This window comes from Gouania willdenowi, chromosome 18 (assembly GCF_900634775.1).
Source record: "Gouania willdenowi chromosome 18, fGouWil2.1, whole genome shotgun sequence".
In the NCBI taxonomy this organism is placed as follows: Eukaryota; Metazoa; Chordata; class Actinopteri; order Blenniiformes; family Gobiesocidae; genus Gouania; species Gouania willdenowi.
This window is the reverse complement of record NC_041061.1, coordinates 6,001,180-6,017,833: the sequence shown is the minus strand read 5'-3', so window position 1 is coordinate 6,017,833 and position 16,654 is coordinate 6,001,180. Positions and strand designations below refer to the sequence as shown.

At 40.2% G+C, this 16,654-nt stretch overlaps 1 protein-coding gene across 1 annotated transcript in view; it reads left to right on the top strand.

Annotated features, from left to right (window-relative positions):
• The window catches only part of actn3b (actinin alpha 3b), a 36,596-nt gene extending 22,516 nt beyond the window's left edge, over positions 1 to 14,080 (top strand). The window contains 18 exon segments of the mRNA XM_028473859.1: positions 509 to 595; positions 1,289 to 1,376; positions 1,455 to 1,533; positions 2,655 to 2,736; positions 2,840 to 2,934; positions 2,937 to 3,101; positions 6,013 to 6,243; positions 6,314 to 6,461; positions 7,248 to 7,398; positions 8,652 to 8,760; positions 9,145 to 9,285; positions 9,399 to 9,581; positions 10,616 to 10,750; positions 10,837 to 11,016; positions 11,084 to 11,230; positions 11,392 to 11,457; positions 12,114 to 12,272; positions 13,481 to 14,080. Of these exon segments, the coding sequence (XP_028329660.1) occupies positions 509 to 595; positions 1,289 to 1,376; positions 1,455 to 1,533; positions 2,655 to 2,736; positions 2,840 to 2,934; positions 2,937 to 3,101; positions 6,013 to 6,243; positions 6,314 to 6,461; positions 7,248 to 7,398; positions 8,652 to 8,760; positions 9,145 to 9,285; positions 9,399 to 9,581; positions 10,616 to 10,750; positions 10,837 to 11,016; positions 11,084 to 11,230; positions 11,392 to 11,457; positions 12,114 to 12,272; positions 13,481 to 13,639 (2,405 nt within the window). The 3' untranslated portion in view covers positions 13,640 to 14,080.
• The last annotated feature ends 2,574 nt before the right edge of the window (positions 14,081 to 16,654 follow it).

The window sequence follows — 16,654 nt, the reverse complement described above, 5'->3', positions numbered from 1 at the left end:
AAAGAAAGAAAACCAAATAAAGTGGGGAAAAAAATGGGAGGGGCCATTCTTGCCCCACGTCATGACATCAAAGGGGGGCGTGTCCCACGGTTTGAAAACCACAACAATCAGTCTAACCATGTTTGTTTGGCTTCAGTACACTTCCTATGTTTTTTTTTTTTTAAAGTTTTCTTTTAATAAATGTGATGATCAAAAACTGGTCACCAGATAACATGATTACCAGCTGAGATGAAACACCAATTTCTACATTTTTTTTAAATTAAAGATAAACAGAATGAAGGAATACATTTACGTGATGTAAAACATGATGGACTTGAACGCGTTCAGGTTATGCACTGGTCGTTTGACATCGGATCACGCCGTTCGTCCAGCACGCACACACAATAGAGGAACTACACAAACTAACTTCACATTTCAAGCTGTCACTTCATCTTCCAAAGCAACGGTTGTCTGAATTGTCGCAGATTTAAATCCAAATCGTGTGTGTGGGGTTTGTTTTTTTTGGCAGAAATCGTTGACGGTAACGGGAAGATGACCCTCGGTATGATCTGGACCATCATCCTGCGTTTCGCCATTCAGGATATTTCTGTGGAAGGTACAGACTTTGGCGTTTGTTGTGCTGCCATTAACTGTCACATTATTTATTTAGAAAATCAAATAAATGACAAAATAAAAAAAAGGAGAAGTGTTATAAAAAGGCTCTTGCTTTGAAGTTGACCAAAAGTTTTTTCAGTAGCACAATGGAGGATCCCCGAAAATCTATGAAATGTGGGAATGAAATGTGTTTATGGATGAAATGAGCACATGTTGATATTCTACTTGGTCACTTTCTCACTTAAAATGTTTTCAGAACTTTAAAAGATGGAGAATCAACAGAGATATTTAGCCTCAGTGTGATTCAGGTTTTTGTCGATGTAGGTTCCAAATGCATCTTGGGAAACTTGGAAGTATACTTTAGTGGGAACGCTCATCATCCTAATCATACTTATAGTGTATAGTAGACAGTATAAACTCATTGAGTTTGTAGTGCGTTAGTGTGACATTACGAACACATCTCTTGAGCGGAAGTGGCCATTTTTCACAATAAAATACCCAGAACACTTTAAAATGTTATTCTGTCTTGGGGACCACTGCGTTATGTTAAATATTTCTGATACATTAACACATTGGTGCATGGAAGAAGTAAACAAAGTAAACAAATAATGTTTTTTTAAACAAACAATGTGACTCTGAGTCTTTTGGCTTGTGTTTGTTTGGTTTATTAAATAAAGATTTCCATCCTCTGCAGAGACGTCTGCTAAGGAGGGTCTGCTGCTGTGGTGTCAGAGGAAGACCGCCCCCTACAGGAACGTCAACGTGCAGAACTTCCACATCAGGTGAGCGTGTGACGCCGTGTGACAAACACACCTCTTTTGATTTTTCCCACTGATGTTCATCTGTGTGGTTTCTTTCAGCTGGAAGGATGGCCTGGCCCTGTGTGCTCTCATCCACAGACACAGACCGGACCTCATCGACTACTCCAAACTGAGAAAGGTTTCTTTGCTTTCTTTCACCTCTGGGTTTCCTCTGCAAATTTCTTTTGTGATTAATATTTTTGGTTGAATAATGTGCAATGTCTTGAACACTTATCAAACTCAAGGCCCAGGGGCCAATTCCAGCCCTTAAGAGCATCCAATTTGGGCCGCAGGAGATAGTAAAAAAAAAAAAAAAAAAAAGACAGAAAAAACATGAATGAATGTGTAAATTACAACTAATTCAATTGTAGATATCACAGTCCCTTCAAATACTGTAAGCGTGGGAGTCACTTTTAAAAGCTAAATTGTAAATTATTTTCCTAAATTGATTTTAATGTCAGATTTGTATTCTGTTTTATCGTTATTCATAGTATTTTACTATTGTAATATTAAGTAGGCCATGAATATTCTGAAAATGTTTGAATAAGCTGAACTTTAAAGTCCTGCTTTAAATGCTAATGCTATTGCTAGATTACTACTAATGTTAGGCTAATGCTATTCCTAGGTTAATGCTAATGCCAGGCTAATGCTAGTGTCAGAGCCCAATATTTTCACGGACCGGATCCTTTCAGATCCCTTCAACGCATGCGCATAGACTACGTCACTTCCTGTACTCACATACGACAGAGCTGCTGGAAAGTGATATTTGAATGGAAACCGACAATACAATGTTTGTTAAATATGTTAATAGTACACATTCAAATATGTGATAAAAACACAATACAAAACATCGACAATCAAAAACCAAACAGAAAATAAGATAAAAACCAAAACAAATCTGAATTCACTCAAAACATACAAACAGCAGGGTTTCAACCTTCTAAATAGTCCACAAACTGCCATAAAATAGGCCAACCGGATGGAGACGCGTTGCGCGCATGCGTTGAAAGGATCAGGCCAATGAAAAAATTGGGCGACAGCTAGGTTAATGCTTTTTTACGCTAATGGTAGTTAATGCTAGCTATTGTTAATACCAATGCGAGCTAATGCAGTGCGATGCGGGCCAACACCTGCATCCTCACTTGCATTTTCTTCAGGAAACGGATATAATTCCCAGTTAAAGACGTACAGTGTGTTTGTAACCACTGGAACCAGTCGTCTAGCTCAGTGTGTGACACTAACAGTGAAATCTGTTTGTAGGACGATCCCATTGGTAACCTGAACACTGCCTTTGAAGTAGCTGAGAAGTTCCTGGACATCCCAAAGATGCTCGACGCTGAAGGTGAGAGCGCAAGGACTCAAAATGTTGAATTCATGTGGAAAATAACAAACCCATCAGTGGACAAATGTCAACATTAAATGTATGGAATCACTGACTACTTCAGATATCGTGAACACACCCAAACCTGACGAGAAAGCCATCATGACCTACGTCTCCTGCTTCTACCACGCCTTCGCCGGCGCCGAGCAGGTCAGGCTCCGCCTTCCTTTAAACCGCATCACGGTGCTTTGCTTTGCTTTGATTTCAAGCCATCAATGACTCCTCCCCCTCAGGCCGAGACCGCCGCCAACAGGATCTGCAAAGTTCTGGCCGTCAACCAGGAGAACGAGAAGCTGATGGAGGAGTATGAGAAGTTGGCCAGTGAGGTGAGGAAACACGGGAAATTTTCCTTTCATTGTTCAAAAAATGTCAAGTCATGTTCGCACGTGATGATGAATTACTAATGAGATCACTGTAAAACTTAACGTGTTCACTGACAAACTAAACAGCCCACAATGGGATTTAATAATTAAGAAAGTCTCTTAATTAATCATTAATTAGTTGTTAGTGTCCAATCGAGGCCTTGAACAGACGTGTAATTTGATTCGAATGTTGGCCTCAGATCAATAAATTAATGATCATTTGCTTTAAAAACAGATGTTAAAGGTTCATCTCCACTGTAAACACTTGCATTGCATTGTGGGATGTGGAGTCCCTGTCGACGGATGGATGCATAAAAGTGTTTTTACTTTATTCTTTCTGGCATTTGCCTCTAAAAATGTTGCCAAAGTTACTTCGTAAAACATTTCTGGTGTTTTCGCCACCTGAAAGTTGAGGCAAAACAATGGCGGAATTTGATTTTGCGTTTTGAAGGAAAGATCTGAATCTGGCAGAAGTTTGATGTCTGGCAGAGTGAGGGGACATTATTAGAAATATGGGGAACAAGCTGCAATAAAAATTATGTCAAGCCAATCACTAGCTGTGTTTTCATTACAGTTTTTTGCCAAATAAAAGCAGCAATTTTAAAATGTTGCATAATTGTGCTATGAATGTGTTTCTATTGAAGGTTGTTTTGGAACCTCGTAACTCCTGTGAAATCTCAATGCTGCGAGACCTGTTACGGAAAATTTGCGGTTGACCTCATTTGGAGACATGATTTATTGCTCTGGTTGAATGATGGAGTCCAGGTGAGGCATTGATGATTTTATAAAAAAAAAAGGTTTATTATAAAACTAAGTAAAAAAGAGTACAAAGATGGACAAAATTAGTGACCGCCCCGGGCGGACGTCCGATGATCGAGTGGCCCACAGTTCTAACTCATCATGTATATTCCCCCTCAGTCCCCCTCCCTCCTCCCCCCGGGAGATAAAGAGGGCAGTGAGGAGGAGGTGAGGGAAGAGAGTGAAAAGAGACAGTTTCTTCTTTAGGTCAAAACAACCAGTTCTCTGGTATCTCCTGATTGTCGTGAGTGTTGGAGGTGTGTGCGTGTATGGTGTTTGTGTGTATGAATGGATGTGTATTGGGTGTGTATGTGTGACTATGCGAGTGTGTGTAGGCATGTGACTGTGTGATGCCTCCGTGTCTGAGGGATAAGATGTGTTTTGGGAAGCTGACCTCGAGAAGAGAGCAGAAAACATGAGACAGCAGAAATGAAAAGTCTCAACTTAAAGCCTTAAAAAGAATAAGGTCTATGAGTAAATATGTTAATAAACATAACTAACAATTTCACCCTGACAGACCTCACTGCAGGAACTTTGTTGTTTCTAATATGGCAGTAATCATTTTTAAATATAATGCTAAGGAACGTCTCAATGTCCTCTTCTGTCCACACGTACCACTCCATGTTTTCTCGAAGAAAAGTGGTCATTCAGAAGGATACACCTGATAGTCATTAGAAAAAGTTATAATTACCAGACGTTGATTATGCTTTGAATAACAAGTTAAACTGGAAAACTAATATATTTAGTGCTTTTGCGATACATTTCAATATCGAAACGTCTAAAAAACCTCCTCATGAAGGCGTGAAAACTTTTTAGCGATATTTTAACGTTTTTTTTTTTCTACATTCAGGTGTTTCGATTAACGATTTTTATTGCACTATTTAGATTTTGCGCATTTCCAATGGTAATGGAAATGCAGCTAGAGTCCTCCACAATAAATCACAGAAAGAATGAAGGAAAAACACTTCTATGCATCCGTATGCAGGACTCCACATCCCATAATGCATTGCAGAAAACTTATGACAATGCTACTTAACACAGGCGGTGTTCAAAATGTACTCTGCGTAATCTGTATACACTACAAATTCAATGAGTATATACTGCCTACTATATACTATGGTTAAGATGATGAGCGTTCCCACTAAAGTATACTTCCAAGTTTCCCAAGATGCATTTGGAACCTACGACGACAAAAACCTGAAGCACACTGAGGCTAAATATCTCTGTTGATTCTCCACCTTTGAAAGTTCTGAAAAAATTTCAAGTGAGAAAGTGACCAAGTAGAATATCAACCAAGGATGTGCTGATGATATTAGATCATTAAGGATAAAAACATGAAGACGATCTGCCAAATCATGGAGATCGTAGAACCATCAGTAGTGCACAATGTATCCCTCGAGGTGCCGTGTCTGTGCCATATGTCTGTGGCCCATACACAGCACATCCAAAGGGTTTTTTTCTCTGACAAATCACACCATTTACTACAATCTGTCCATCTATTTAAAAATGATTGGGGGTACAGAACTGATCGAACACAAATATGGGATCCAAATGGTAAACTTTCAATTCAATTCAACTTTATTTATATAGCACAAATTACAACAAAGTTATCTCAAAGCGCTTATCAAAATATAAAATTCATAATAAAGAAAAAACCCAACAAGATCCACACGAACAAACATTTAGCGACAGTGGGAAGAAACATCTCCCTTTTTACAGGAAGAAATCTCTGTTAGAGCCAGGTTCAGAGGTGGCAGCCATCTGCGTCAACTGGTTGGGGTTAGTGGACAGAAGGACCAACAGAACAGAATAGAGAGATAAAACATCAGATTGCCCCAGACTAGTTGAGTCGTGAACCACAGATCAGGAACTGCCATCATCAGCTTCACGACACCTGAACCAGAGCAGAGAGAGAAGGACGAGGAGAAGACACTGACTGCAGAAAAACATGATACATTATTATCAAGTCAGCCTGCCTTGGGCCTAGTCAACACTTATTGTAAAGGTGACTTTCAGTGGACTTTATTGAAAACGTGTCAAAAGTTTCCCACTAACTAACGATGGAGCTCCTCCACAGCTGCTGGAGTGGATCCGTCGCACCGTTCCCTGGCTGGAGAACCGAGTGGCCGAGCAGACGATGCGCGCCATGCAGCAGAAGCTGGAAGACTTCCGCGACTACCGCCGCATCCACAAGCCGCCGCGTGTCCAGGAGAAATGTCAGCTGGAGATCAACTTCAACACCCTGCAGACCAAGCTGAGGCTCAGCAACAGGCCGGCGTTCATGCCCTCAGAGGGCAAGATGGTGTCGGTGAGCGCACGCGCACACACACGCTGACACGCACACACACACACTGAGTGTAAACGTATTGCTCCGTCAGGACATCGCCAACGCCTGGAAAGGCCTGGAGCAGGTTGAGAAGGGCTACGAGGAGTGGCTGCTGACGGAGATCCGTCGCCTGGAGAGACTCGATCATCTGGCCGAGAAGTTCAAGCAGAAGTGTTCGATGCACGAGGCCTGGACCTCAGGTTGAATACAATGGAATACAGTGCGGACATCAAACAAATTAAAAAACACTAAAATACAAATAATCTAATAAAAAAAAACACAAATAATAAACAAAAAATAAATAGAAATACAAACTAATATATATAAATAGTATTAAACAAACACACAAATAAATACAAATAGTTAAATACAAATAAAAAATACTAATAAATAAATATTGGTATACTGTAATAAATGAAAATAAATAATTACAAATGTATTATTAATAATAAACACACAAATAAACAAATACAAATAAATAAATAGTAGTACATAGTAATAAATGAAAAGAAAGAAACAAATACAAATAATTAAATACAAATAAATATGAATAAAAAATAAATACAAATATTAAATACAAATAAACACAAATGCCAAGAACTAAACACAGATAAATAATAATAAACAAAAATAAATAGTAATAAACAAATATTACAAAAATATAATTGCAACTAAGGCACGAATAAAAATACTAATAAATAATGACTAATTCATATTTCCCTGTATATGAACACCAAAAAAAAGCACAAAGAAATAATTGCAAATAATAAATAAATACTAATAAGTACAAATGTAAATAGTACAAATGTGAACATTGAAGTTAATCAATCAATCAAATTAATAAATCCAAAATACATTATTAAAAAACTAAACAAAAACACTTTACTGGAAAATAATGAAAACCACAAAAAACATATAAATAAATGTGCACAATAAATAAATATATAAACAAGAGAGAATAAATGAATGGTTTTCCTGTGTTGCAGGTAAGGAGGGCCTCCTGTCTCAGAAGGATTATGAGTCGGCTTCTCTGATGGAGATCAGAGCTCTGATGAGGAAACACGAGGCATTTGAGAGTGACCTGGCAGCTCACCAGGACCGAGTGGAGCAGATCGCTGCCATCGCCCAGGAGCTCAAGTACGTATGCTTTGATTCATTAAACAGGAAGTTAAACACAGATATCAGACTCCTCCTTCGTCTCAGCAGTGACAGGCAGACGCCCGTCAGCAGAACAAACCACAACACCAACGACAACAAAACAAAAAGATCAAAGACTGCAGTCCTTTGATAATCAGACTCATTACAAGTACAGGACTGGGAGTGTTGGAACATACCAGGACCTTGACCAACATTTAAAAACAGAAAAACCTAAACCAGACACCAACAAAACCACTATAAAAAAAATCTTAACGGGGTTTTGTCTAGAGATAAACCGAAATGGATTTTTTTAGGGCCGATGTCCATACCGATTTTTTTCCCATCAGCCTTAGCCGATGACCGATACGGACTGATGATTTTCTTGAGCCAATATTTGGAGCCGATACTACTTTTGCTCCCTCAATTTACATCATAAAAATTATACAATGATGATAACAAATGGTATGAGTCTAAATTTTTTAAGAAGGAACATTTATTGAAAATAACATGAACAAGTAAAAATATTTCTGCTCTCTGTAAATAATGCCGATCGGCAACCACGTGGCCTCTTTGTTGGTTTTGCTATCGGGATAAATGCTAGCAACTTTTTAGAAATTTGAGGCTGATTAGTGTTGTGGCAGTTTTGATGAATGAGACAGAGTCAAGCTTTAGGGTTGCTGGTCAGATGCGGACACAGAGTTTATTTGGTCTAAGGGTTTTGGGGAACATACCGGTGTGAGATTTGGAACTAAATAAGCCTTCAGCGTGTGTGCCTCAGTCAATCTGCTGCTGTTCAGTGTTATGTATGTTGGTGATAGCGGTAGTCAAAACATAGCAGAGCCTCCTCAGGCAGAGACCTTGGTGAGTGCTATCAGAATATGATGGAATCTGGCCTGCTTAGAGCAGTCTGACCCAAAATGCCCAGGAGAGAGTTCTGTAATTACATATCTATTAGAAAAAAAAATCTTACACTATTAATGTGTTAAACACATTTTAAATCCAACTAAGACCTGTTTTTTTGGTAAATGAACTCAATGCTTTTCAAATTGTTTCAGAATATGCGTGAACTCTGCAACCCCCAACACATTTCAGAAAACTTTCTACTAACTTTAGAGACAAATTTTACTTAGATTTTTCCATTAAAATATTATATAACAGGAAAAACCCACAGGTTTAAAACCAGCGTTAAACCTTATACGCTGTGGATGGTTGATCTTCTAAAGCCGGGCGTGTCCCTCTCTTGTGTCCTACAGTGAGCTGGACTACCACGATGCTGCCACAGTCAACACCCGCTGCCAGGGCATCTGTGACCAGTGGGACAACCTGGGTACGCTCACCCAGAAAAGGAGGGACGCGCTGGAGGTAAGGACACTCCACGCATACGCTCATCTCTATTTGAGGTTTTGGTTTTATCCGCCAATGAGATTTTTTTCCAACTAATCCCATAAAGAATAGATCTGTTCCTGCTTTTATAGCTTGTTTTGACAGTCTGTGCAGTGGCTGTTTCATATTTCGTTTCAAAGGCCGTCACTTTGATGGCGTCGTTCCAGGCGAGGAATAAGTAAACTTTAAGATAAATCTGGTTTGCTTAACTGGTTTAGCAGGTTTAAACGTTACGACTTATCGGTTTGTTATCTTAAATTAAACTTAAAGATTTTGCCGTTATCTGATTAGGTTATTGATAGTTATCACGTGTCCGTCCTTGTAGGAGAGCTGCCGTTATAAGATGTTTTTTTACGACTGCAGCGCGTGGAGAAGCTGTGGGAGACCATTGACCAGCTATACCTGGAGTTCGCCAAAAGGGCGGCGCCATTTAACAACTGGATGGACGGAGCCGTTGAGGATCTACAGGACATGTTCATTGTCCACAGCATCGAGGAGATCCAGGTATTCACACACAGATGCTTTTAAATTAAAAAGAAAAACTCATGTCACTTCAGGGGTTCTGTAAGGATGTGCTTGAAATAAATCCATGATTCTTTGCTTCTCTTCACATTCAGAGTCTGATCACAGCTCATGACCAGTTCAAAGCGACTCTGCCCGAGGCTGATAAGGAGCGCATGGCCACGATGGGAATCCACAGCGAGATTTTGAAGATCGCCCAGACTTACGGCATCAAGCTGTCAGGAATCAACCCGTACACCAACCTGTCTCCTCAGGACATCAGCAACAAGTGGGACACTGTGAGTCACTAAAGCTCAGAAAGCACAGAGCAGGAAACAGCACCTCCATCATATACGGACACCAGGACAGGAATAGTAGGGTAGAAACGCTGAACCCTGCCGGCTGTGAGCCCCTGAGGGAAATTAAAATAACTGAAGGAACAATCTGTCGCTCGCATACATTCAGATGGATGTGACCATCTGTGCCGGAGAAAAATAGACTTTATGTGGGAAGCAAGAATGTGAGAAAGAGCTCGCAAAACTGACGCAACTGTAAAAAGACTGATTTAATGTAGAAATATTTTGGGGAGGAATCACTCATAAAAGGGTCTCAAAATGTATCCGAAATGGAAAAAATGCTACTTTACTGGTAGATTGTGCAATTTCTATAATTCAGGATATGATATTGGACTAGATTATTTGGGACCTCAAAAACCCCTTCCTTGATAACAGGCTGAAATCCCAACCCAGGAAAATGTTGAAATGGTCACACACTTTACTGGGAAAAATTGGTGCAGTTTAAAATTCAAACCTTATGACTAACATTTAAAAAAGTTGTTTTTGTTAAAAACTCTAAATTGTCTAACAGGTAATGATGCAAGAGGGTGAATAATAGCATCATCCAAACAAGTTTTAATCAAAAATGTGCAAATGTTTAGCTAAAAAATACTGTTAAAAAATGAGTATATAAGGAAAAAGTCGTTTTGAAAAATTTAAGAAACCTACCATTTTTTTTTAATTTGAGCATAGTCTTCATTCTAAAAGCACAATATATTTTTCTGTATTGGGTCCACGCAAATGCTGTTTTCATTTTAGTTTCAGGTTCTTATCACGCAGGAACTTTATCTATCTCTGAGCTGCGATGTTTTTCAATGCGTTATAAAGTTCCTCCCAAAATCAAGGACGTTTCTTAGCCACAACAAATCAACATGGAACTAGTTCTCAACCCTTAGTTTCACACACACAGAGAATTCTGGGGAAAGTTTGGTTTCAGGGGAATGTTTACGCAGTGGAAGTCATTTGTTTGATATCAGCTAACAAACTTGTCACTGCAGGTGAAGCACCTCGTGCCCCTCAGAGACCAAATGCTTCAGGAGGAAGTGGCCCGACAGCAGGCCAACGAGAGGCTGAGGCGCCAATTCGCCGCCCAGGCCAACATCATCGGACCCTGGATTCAAACCAAGATGGAGGTACGATTACGTCAACTTCAGAAAGTACACGGAACATGTTTAGTATCCTGCTGACGTCGCCCTGGTTGTCCTTATCCTTCGTGCAGGAGATCAGCCACGTGTCTGTGGACATTGCTGGCTCTCTGGAGGAACAGATGAACAGCCTGAAGCAGTACGAACAGAACATCATCAACTACAAATCCAACATTGACAAGCTGGAGGGCGACCATCAACTCAGCCAGGAGTCGCTCATTTTCGACAACAAGCACACCAACTACTCCATGGAGGTACGAGGGTAACCAACTCTACTCCACGAGTCTCCACTGACACTCTTCTGACCTTCTGCCTCCGCAGCACGTCCGTGTCGGCTGGGAGCAACTGCTCACCACCATCGCCAGAACAATCAACGAGGTGGAGAACCAGATCCTGACCCGCGACGCAAAGGGTATCAGCCAAGAGCAGCTCAACGAGTTCAGGGCCTCCTTCAACCACTTTGACCGGGTGAGACCATCGGCATTACTAAACAAGTTCAATATCCTGAACCTGAACCGCTGGAACAGTTGATATCAATTTCAAGTTCTTTCACATGTTCTTCATTCAAAAGTGTCATAAATACAATTGTCCATCACAGTTTCCTTCCTTCTTCTCCTTTTTCCATGCAGAAGAGAAATGGCATGATGGACCCAGACGACTTCCGTGCCTGTCTCATCTCCATGGGTTACGATCTGGTCAGTTCTACAACTAAAGAACTAGAAAGAAAGGAACCTTGAACTGTTGTTTGGCCTTTGGAAAGATAAGTTGTTACACTGTGTCTAAGTACACCCCTAGAAAGTCTCTGACAGGTTGTCGTCAACACTTCCCGAAGTCAGAACAAGAAGGTAGTGTAGGATCTTTAAAAGCACAGCAGTGATGTGTGCTGTTGGACTGACAGATACAGAAAGGGGTTGGTGTACATCGTGGAGCCGCTCTAAGCCTGTTCCCTTTGTGATGGTAATGGTTGGATCATGTCAAGAGAATTGACGCTACATTGTAACGTTAGCAGTGTTTCCCAATCTTCAGAGTGACATAGGGCCACCTACTGATAAGGAGGATTGTTGTCTGAAAACGTGTATGCTGAAGTGCCAGATGCTGAATGTTTTTTCAAGAAAATTCTTTGGCATTGGAAATGACTCATCATAGAACCAACTGAGTAACATAAAACCATTACTAAGGCTACCATAACAGTCTCTCACAACACGAGTGGTTGAAAAACACTGATTTATAGTCAGAATATAAAACAGGTAGAGACACTAGAGCGGAGTATGTGTGTCTAAAAAAAGAGTGAGATCGATAAAATGGTCAAGATGAACGTTTCTGACCTTGATTTCGTCCCCTTTGCTCTCAGGGTGAGGTGGAGTTCGCCCGCATCATGACCCTGGTGGATCCCAACAACACGAGCGTGGTGACCTTCCAGGCCTTCATTGACTTCATGACCCGCGAAACCGCCGAGACTGACACCGCAGAGCAAGTCATGGCCTCCTTCAAGATCCTGGCCTCAGACAAGGTGAGTGGAACCTGACTGGAAGCTTTACGAGAATCTCTGTGGCGTCTTTTTACGCTTTGTGAACATCTGGAGCTGCAGTTAATGACAAACTATAATGACACCCTTACGAACATAGGTTCTAAGCAGATATTCATCAATTTTGCAACTATACCTTCAAATGTTTTCATTAGTTATAATTCAACTCAAAGCAAGATTATGTACACAGTTTGATAAACAATATTCTACAAGGAAACATCCTGAATTAAAGTGATAAAGTACGAGCAGTAGGTTTTCCATTAAGAGGCTACTGTTCATAAAAAAGCTTCAATGTTCATGTTGGACTCATTAGGTTCTGAGTAGAACACAATCACTGTGGCAATTTTAATGTCAAGGTTGTTTGCGTTATTTGGTTACTTTGGAAAAAGACAACTCCATACTGTATATGTTTTATTTGGTACTGTTTACCAGTAATTATTGTGGATGTCTGCCATTTCTGTTGAGCTTTGGCGTACTGGTAAAATACTTTGGATGATGCATCCTTTAAAGTAATTTACTATACTGTATAACGTGTGACGACAACGTGGTTGAAATCAGCATTTAAGTTTGGATAATTTGCAATTTGATCCGGTATCGAATGCTGTTCTTTCATTGGTCCTTGGAATTCCGATGTGGAAATGGGACACTTTAATTTGGCAAGAGTATCTGCAAAGTTATTGACAGAACACCTTCTAGCGTGTTCTCTGTCTTTCCACAAGCAAAATATCAATCGCTGTCAGAGATGCAACTGAGAATTACCAGTGAAAATTTTGCCTCGTTTTCAACTACTATGGCATTTACGCCTATGACTAATGAAGCTTTTCCATTGGCAGTACCGCACCACACTTATCCATTAATCAAGACACCAGTTTTCCACCATGGCAAAGATCCCGCCGTCCTCAGTTTTGCACATTGAATGACAATTTGTAGGTGCGTCACACTCAGACACACGCTGTGGCTTTGTCGTACGACAAGAAAATTACTTCTAGAGGACGCTTGAGAAAAATGCAAGCACTGCACTAGGTCAATCAATGTTGCATCTTGGCCAAGCCGGTAAGTAGGTGCGAGACATCAATGGTAAAGTGCCATGACTCAGACTTTTGTCCTCAAAGATTTACCATGATTTTTTTAGGTTTGAGTACAGAGGACACAGTCTTCTTGATCTGTCATTGATCTCTCCTCTGTCTCCACAGAACTACATCACGGTGGATGAGCTGCGCAGAGAGCTGCCGCCCGATCAGGCCGAGTACTGCATCAGCCGCATGACCAGATTTGTCGGACCCGACAGCCCGGCTGGCGCCCTGGACTACATCTCCTTCTCCAGCGCCCTCTATGGGGAGAGTGACTTATAAGCACTGCTGCTGTTCTCCTCATTCTCCTCCTCACCCCACTTTCCCTGCTTCAATTTCTCCTATTTGGAGATCTTTAAACCCTTTCTGCTGTCCTTCGATATGTCCTGTCTTATTCTCGCTCTTTAATCTCAACTATCTTCCCCTTTCCTCCTCTTCCTCTTCTTTCCTTGTCCAGCAACACTCCCCGGAGAAGTGGAGAGAAGGAGGCTCTGCTCCAATCGTAGAAACATTTTGAATCGCCCGTTTTTTGCTGCGATCGGGCCTTTAAAGAATGCTTAAGCTTGCCGGGGATGGTTCCAATTTATGTGAGGACGTCACATATGGAGCACCTGAGAAATAAGGAGTAGCTTTGGGCAGCGCCTCCCTCTCTCCTCCTCTCTAAACCATTTTTTGAAGAAGGGTGATGACTGAAGAATAAAAAGCCGGTTGGCTGGTTGGTTGGTTGGTTGTGTATTTGTGCAGATGCATGCTACATGTTGATGTAGAGACAAGGCCGTCTCTCCCCAAATCAGGAAAAAACAATAAGTTAAATGTGACAGAGAAGGTGAAGATTCTCACCTCTGCACTGTGAAAGCTGAAAGTCAGCACAAGTTCCACTTCAGCTCTGAGAAAGTATATCAGGAACCATTTGAGAGCACCTTAACAGAGCCCAAGATGTGACGGGGGACTCCGGAAAGAAAGCAGAAACTGTTATGGTCATGAAGATGATCCCACACGAGAGGCGTCGATCCGCGAGAGACGAAAAAGGGGTGAAGGTTCTGGAGGTCAGATAAAGAACTGATGCTGTACGTGGGACCGTAGCGAAGCGTGTGGGACGCAAACGAGAGGCGTGAAGAGACAAGCCGTGACGAGTCGGGTCCTCCTGTGCATGACGACGATATCTTAGCTTCATTTGTGCTCCGTTATCAAACCCCTCCCATCCTGTCCATCATCACTGCTGCCATGAAAACTCCTTAACTTGGAATAAAAAGATAACTTATATTACTAACCAGCAGCTGTTTGTCGTTTGTTCGAAGCCCGAGGGCTCCACACAAGATGCTCACTCAAACGTGCCGTCCCTCATGAGAAAAGGGGAAAAGTGGTGCAACATGTTGATATTGGTAAGACTGGGTAAGACAGCCCTACACATATAATACAAGAGGGGTGGCAAATCCTGGTCCTCAAGGGCCACTATCCAGCATGTTTTAGATGTTTCCCTCTTCCAACACACTTGATTCAAATGATTAACTCATCATCAAGCTCTGCAGAAGCCTGATAACAATCCTGGTCATTTCAATCAGGTGTGTTGAAAGAGGGAAACATCTAAAACATGCTGGATAGGGGCTCTTGAGGACCAGGATTGGCCACTCCTGTAATACAAGAACATCAAACCCAGACATGGGCAACATGTGGCACCCAAGACAATTAAACAAAAGGACAAAAAAACGAGTATACAAATGAACTTGAGGCATACAAAACAAGAAAAACCAACAAAATCAAAAAACACACAAAACCAGAACAAAAACACACAAAAGAGCTAAAAAAAAAAAGCATACTAATCAATAACTAAAGAGAAAAAAACCCAAAGATTACATACTTACCAATGACCAGTGTTGGGAACGTTACTTTAAAAAAGTAATTAGTTATAGTTACTCACTACTTGTTCCAAAAAGTAACTGCGTTAGTAATTGAATTACTCTATAATAAAAGTAACTCATTACCAATTAAAGTAACTATTTGTGTTACTCTTAAAAAAAAAAGTTGCTATATGTCAAAGAATTCAGACTTTTTAGATGCGTGTGTCGTGAGTTGCTTCATTAAATTTGAGTTGCTTACAACGGATGTGGACAAAGTCTTCACTCCTGGATATAATGAACACTTCACATACACGTTCTTGCCTTTGACCACAATTCATTTAAAGTAGTGTTTGTATCGTCACCTTCAAAATTACAACTTTTCATCAGACTGCTTCACGCTCATCATCATCATCTCTGCTGCTTCATCAGATCTGCAGTGTGTGTGTCGCGTGTGTCAATCACTACATGTAACGCACTGCATTTAATGTTCAGTAACGATAACGGTGTTGTAACGGCGTAAAAAGTAATTAGTTAAATTACCCCGTTACTGAAAAACAAACGCCATTACCTACCATTATTTTAAACGCCGTTATTCCAAACACTGCCAATGACAGAATAACAGTGACAGAAAAATATACATAATGGCAACAAAAAACACAAAATGGTAGGAAAAAACACAAATTGACCACAAAAATGCACAATTTGATAAACAAATGCGCAAAATGTACCAAAAAGACACACCGTAAGTGACAAAGTCACAGAAAATAACACAGAATGGCAACAACAATGACAACAAAAACACAAAATGATGTTGTCGACTTAAGACATACAAAACAACAGCAAAAAGCACAAGAAAAGATGTACTCACCAACAACAAAAATACACAAAATGACAAGAAAATACACAAATTGAAAACAAAAATGCACAACATGACAGAGAAATGTGCAAAACGAGTGGAAAATACATGGTAACAAAAACAACAACAAAAATTATAGGAAAGTACATATTATCAACTTAATCATACAAAACAACAAAAACAATCAAAGTTAAAACAAAAAACCCCAAATGGCAGAAAAAAGCACAAAGTGACAAATATAACCATATAAAGTGACAAAAACACACAAAATGAGTGAAAAATGCACAGAATGGCAACAAAAATGACAAGCTCAACAAGAATGAACATAAGAAAAATACAAAGAATGACAGGAAAATACACACAATATGACAGAAGAACAAGCAAGATGACAGGAAAATACACAAGGTGACAAATAAGACCACACAAAATAACAAAAAAATACACAGAATGGCAACAAAAACACAAAATGATAGGAAAGGACATTTTATCAACTTACGACATACAAAACAACAAAAACACACAAAATCAAAAGAAAAAACACAAAATGACAGGAAAAAGCAGCAAACAAAATACATACTCACCAACAACAAAAATACACAATAT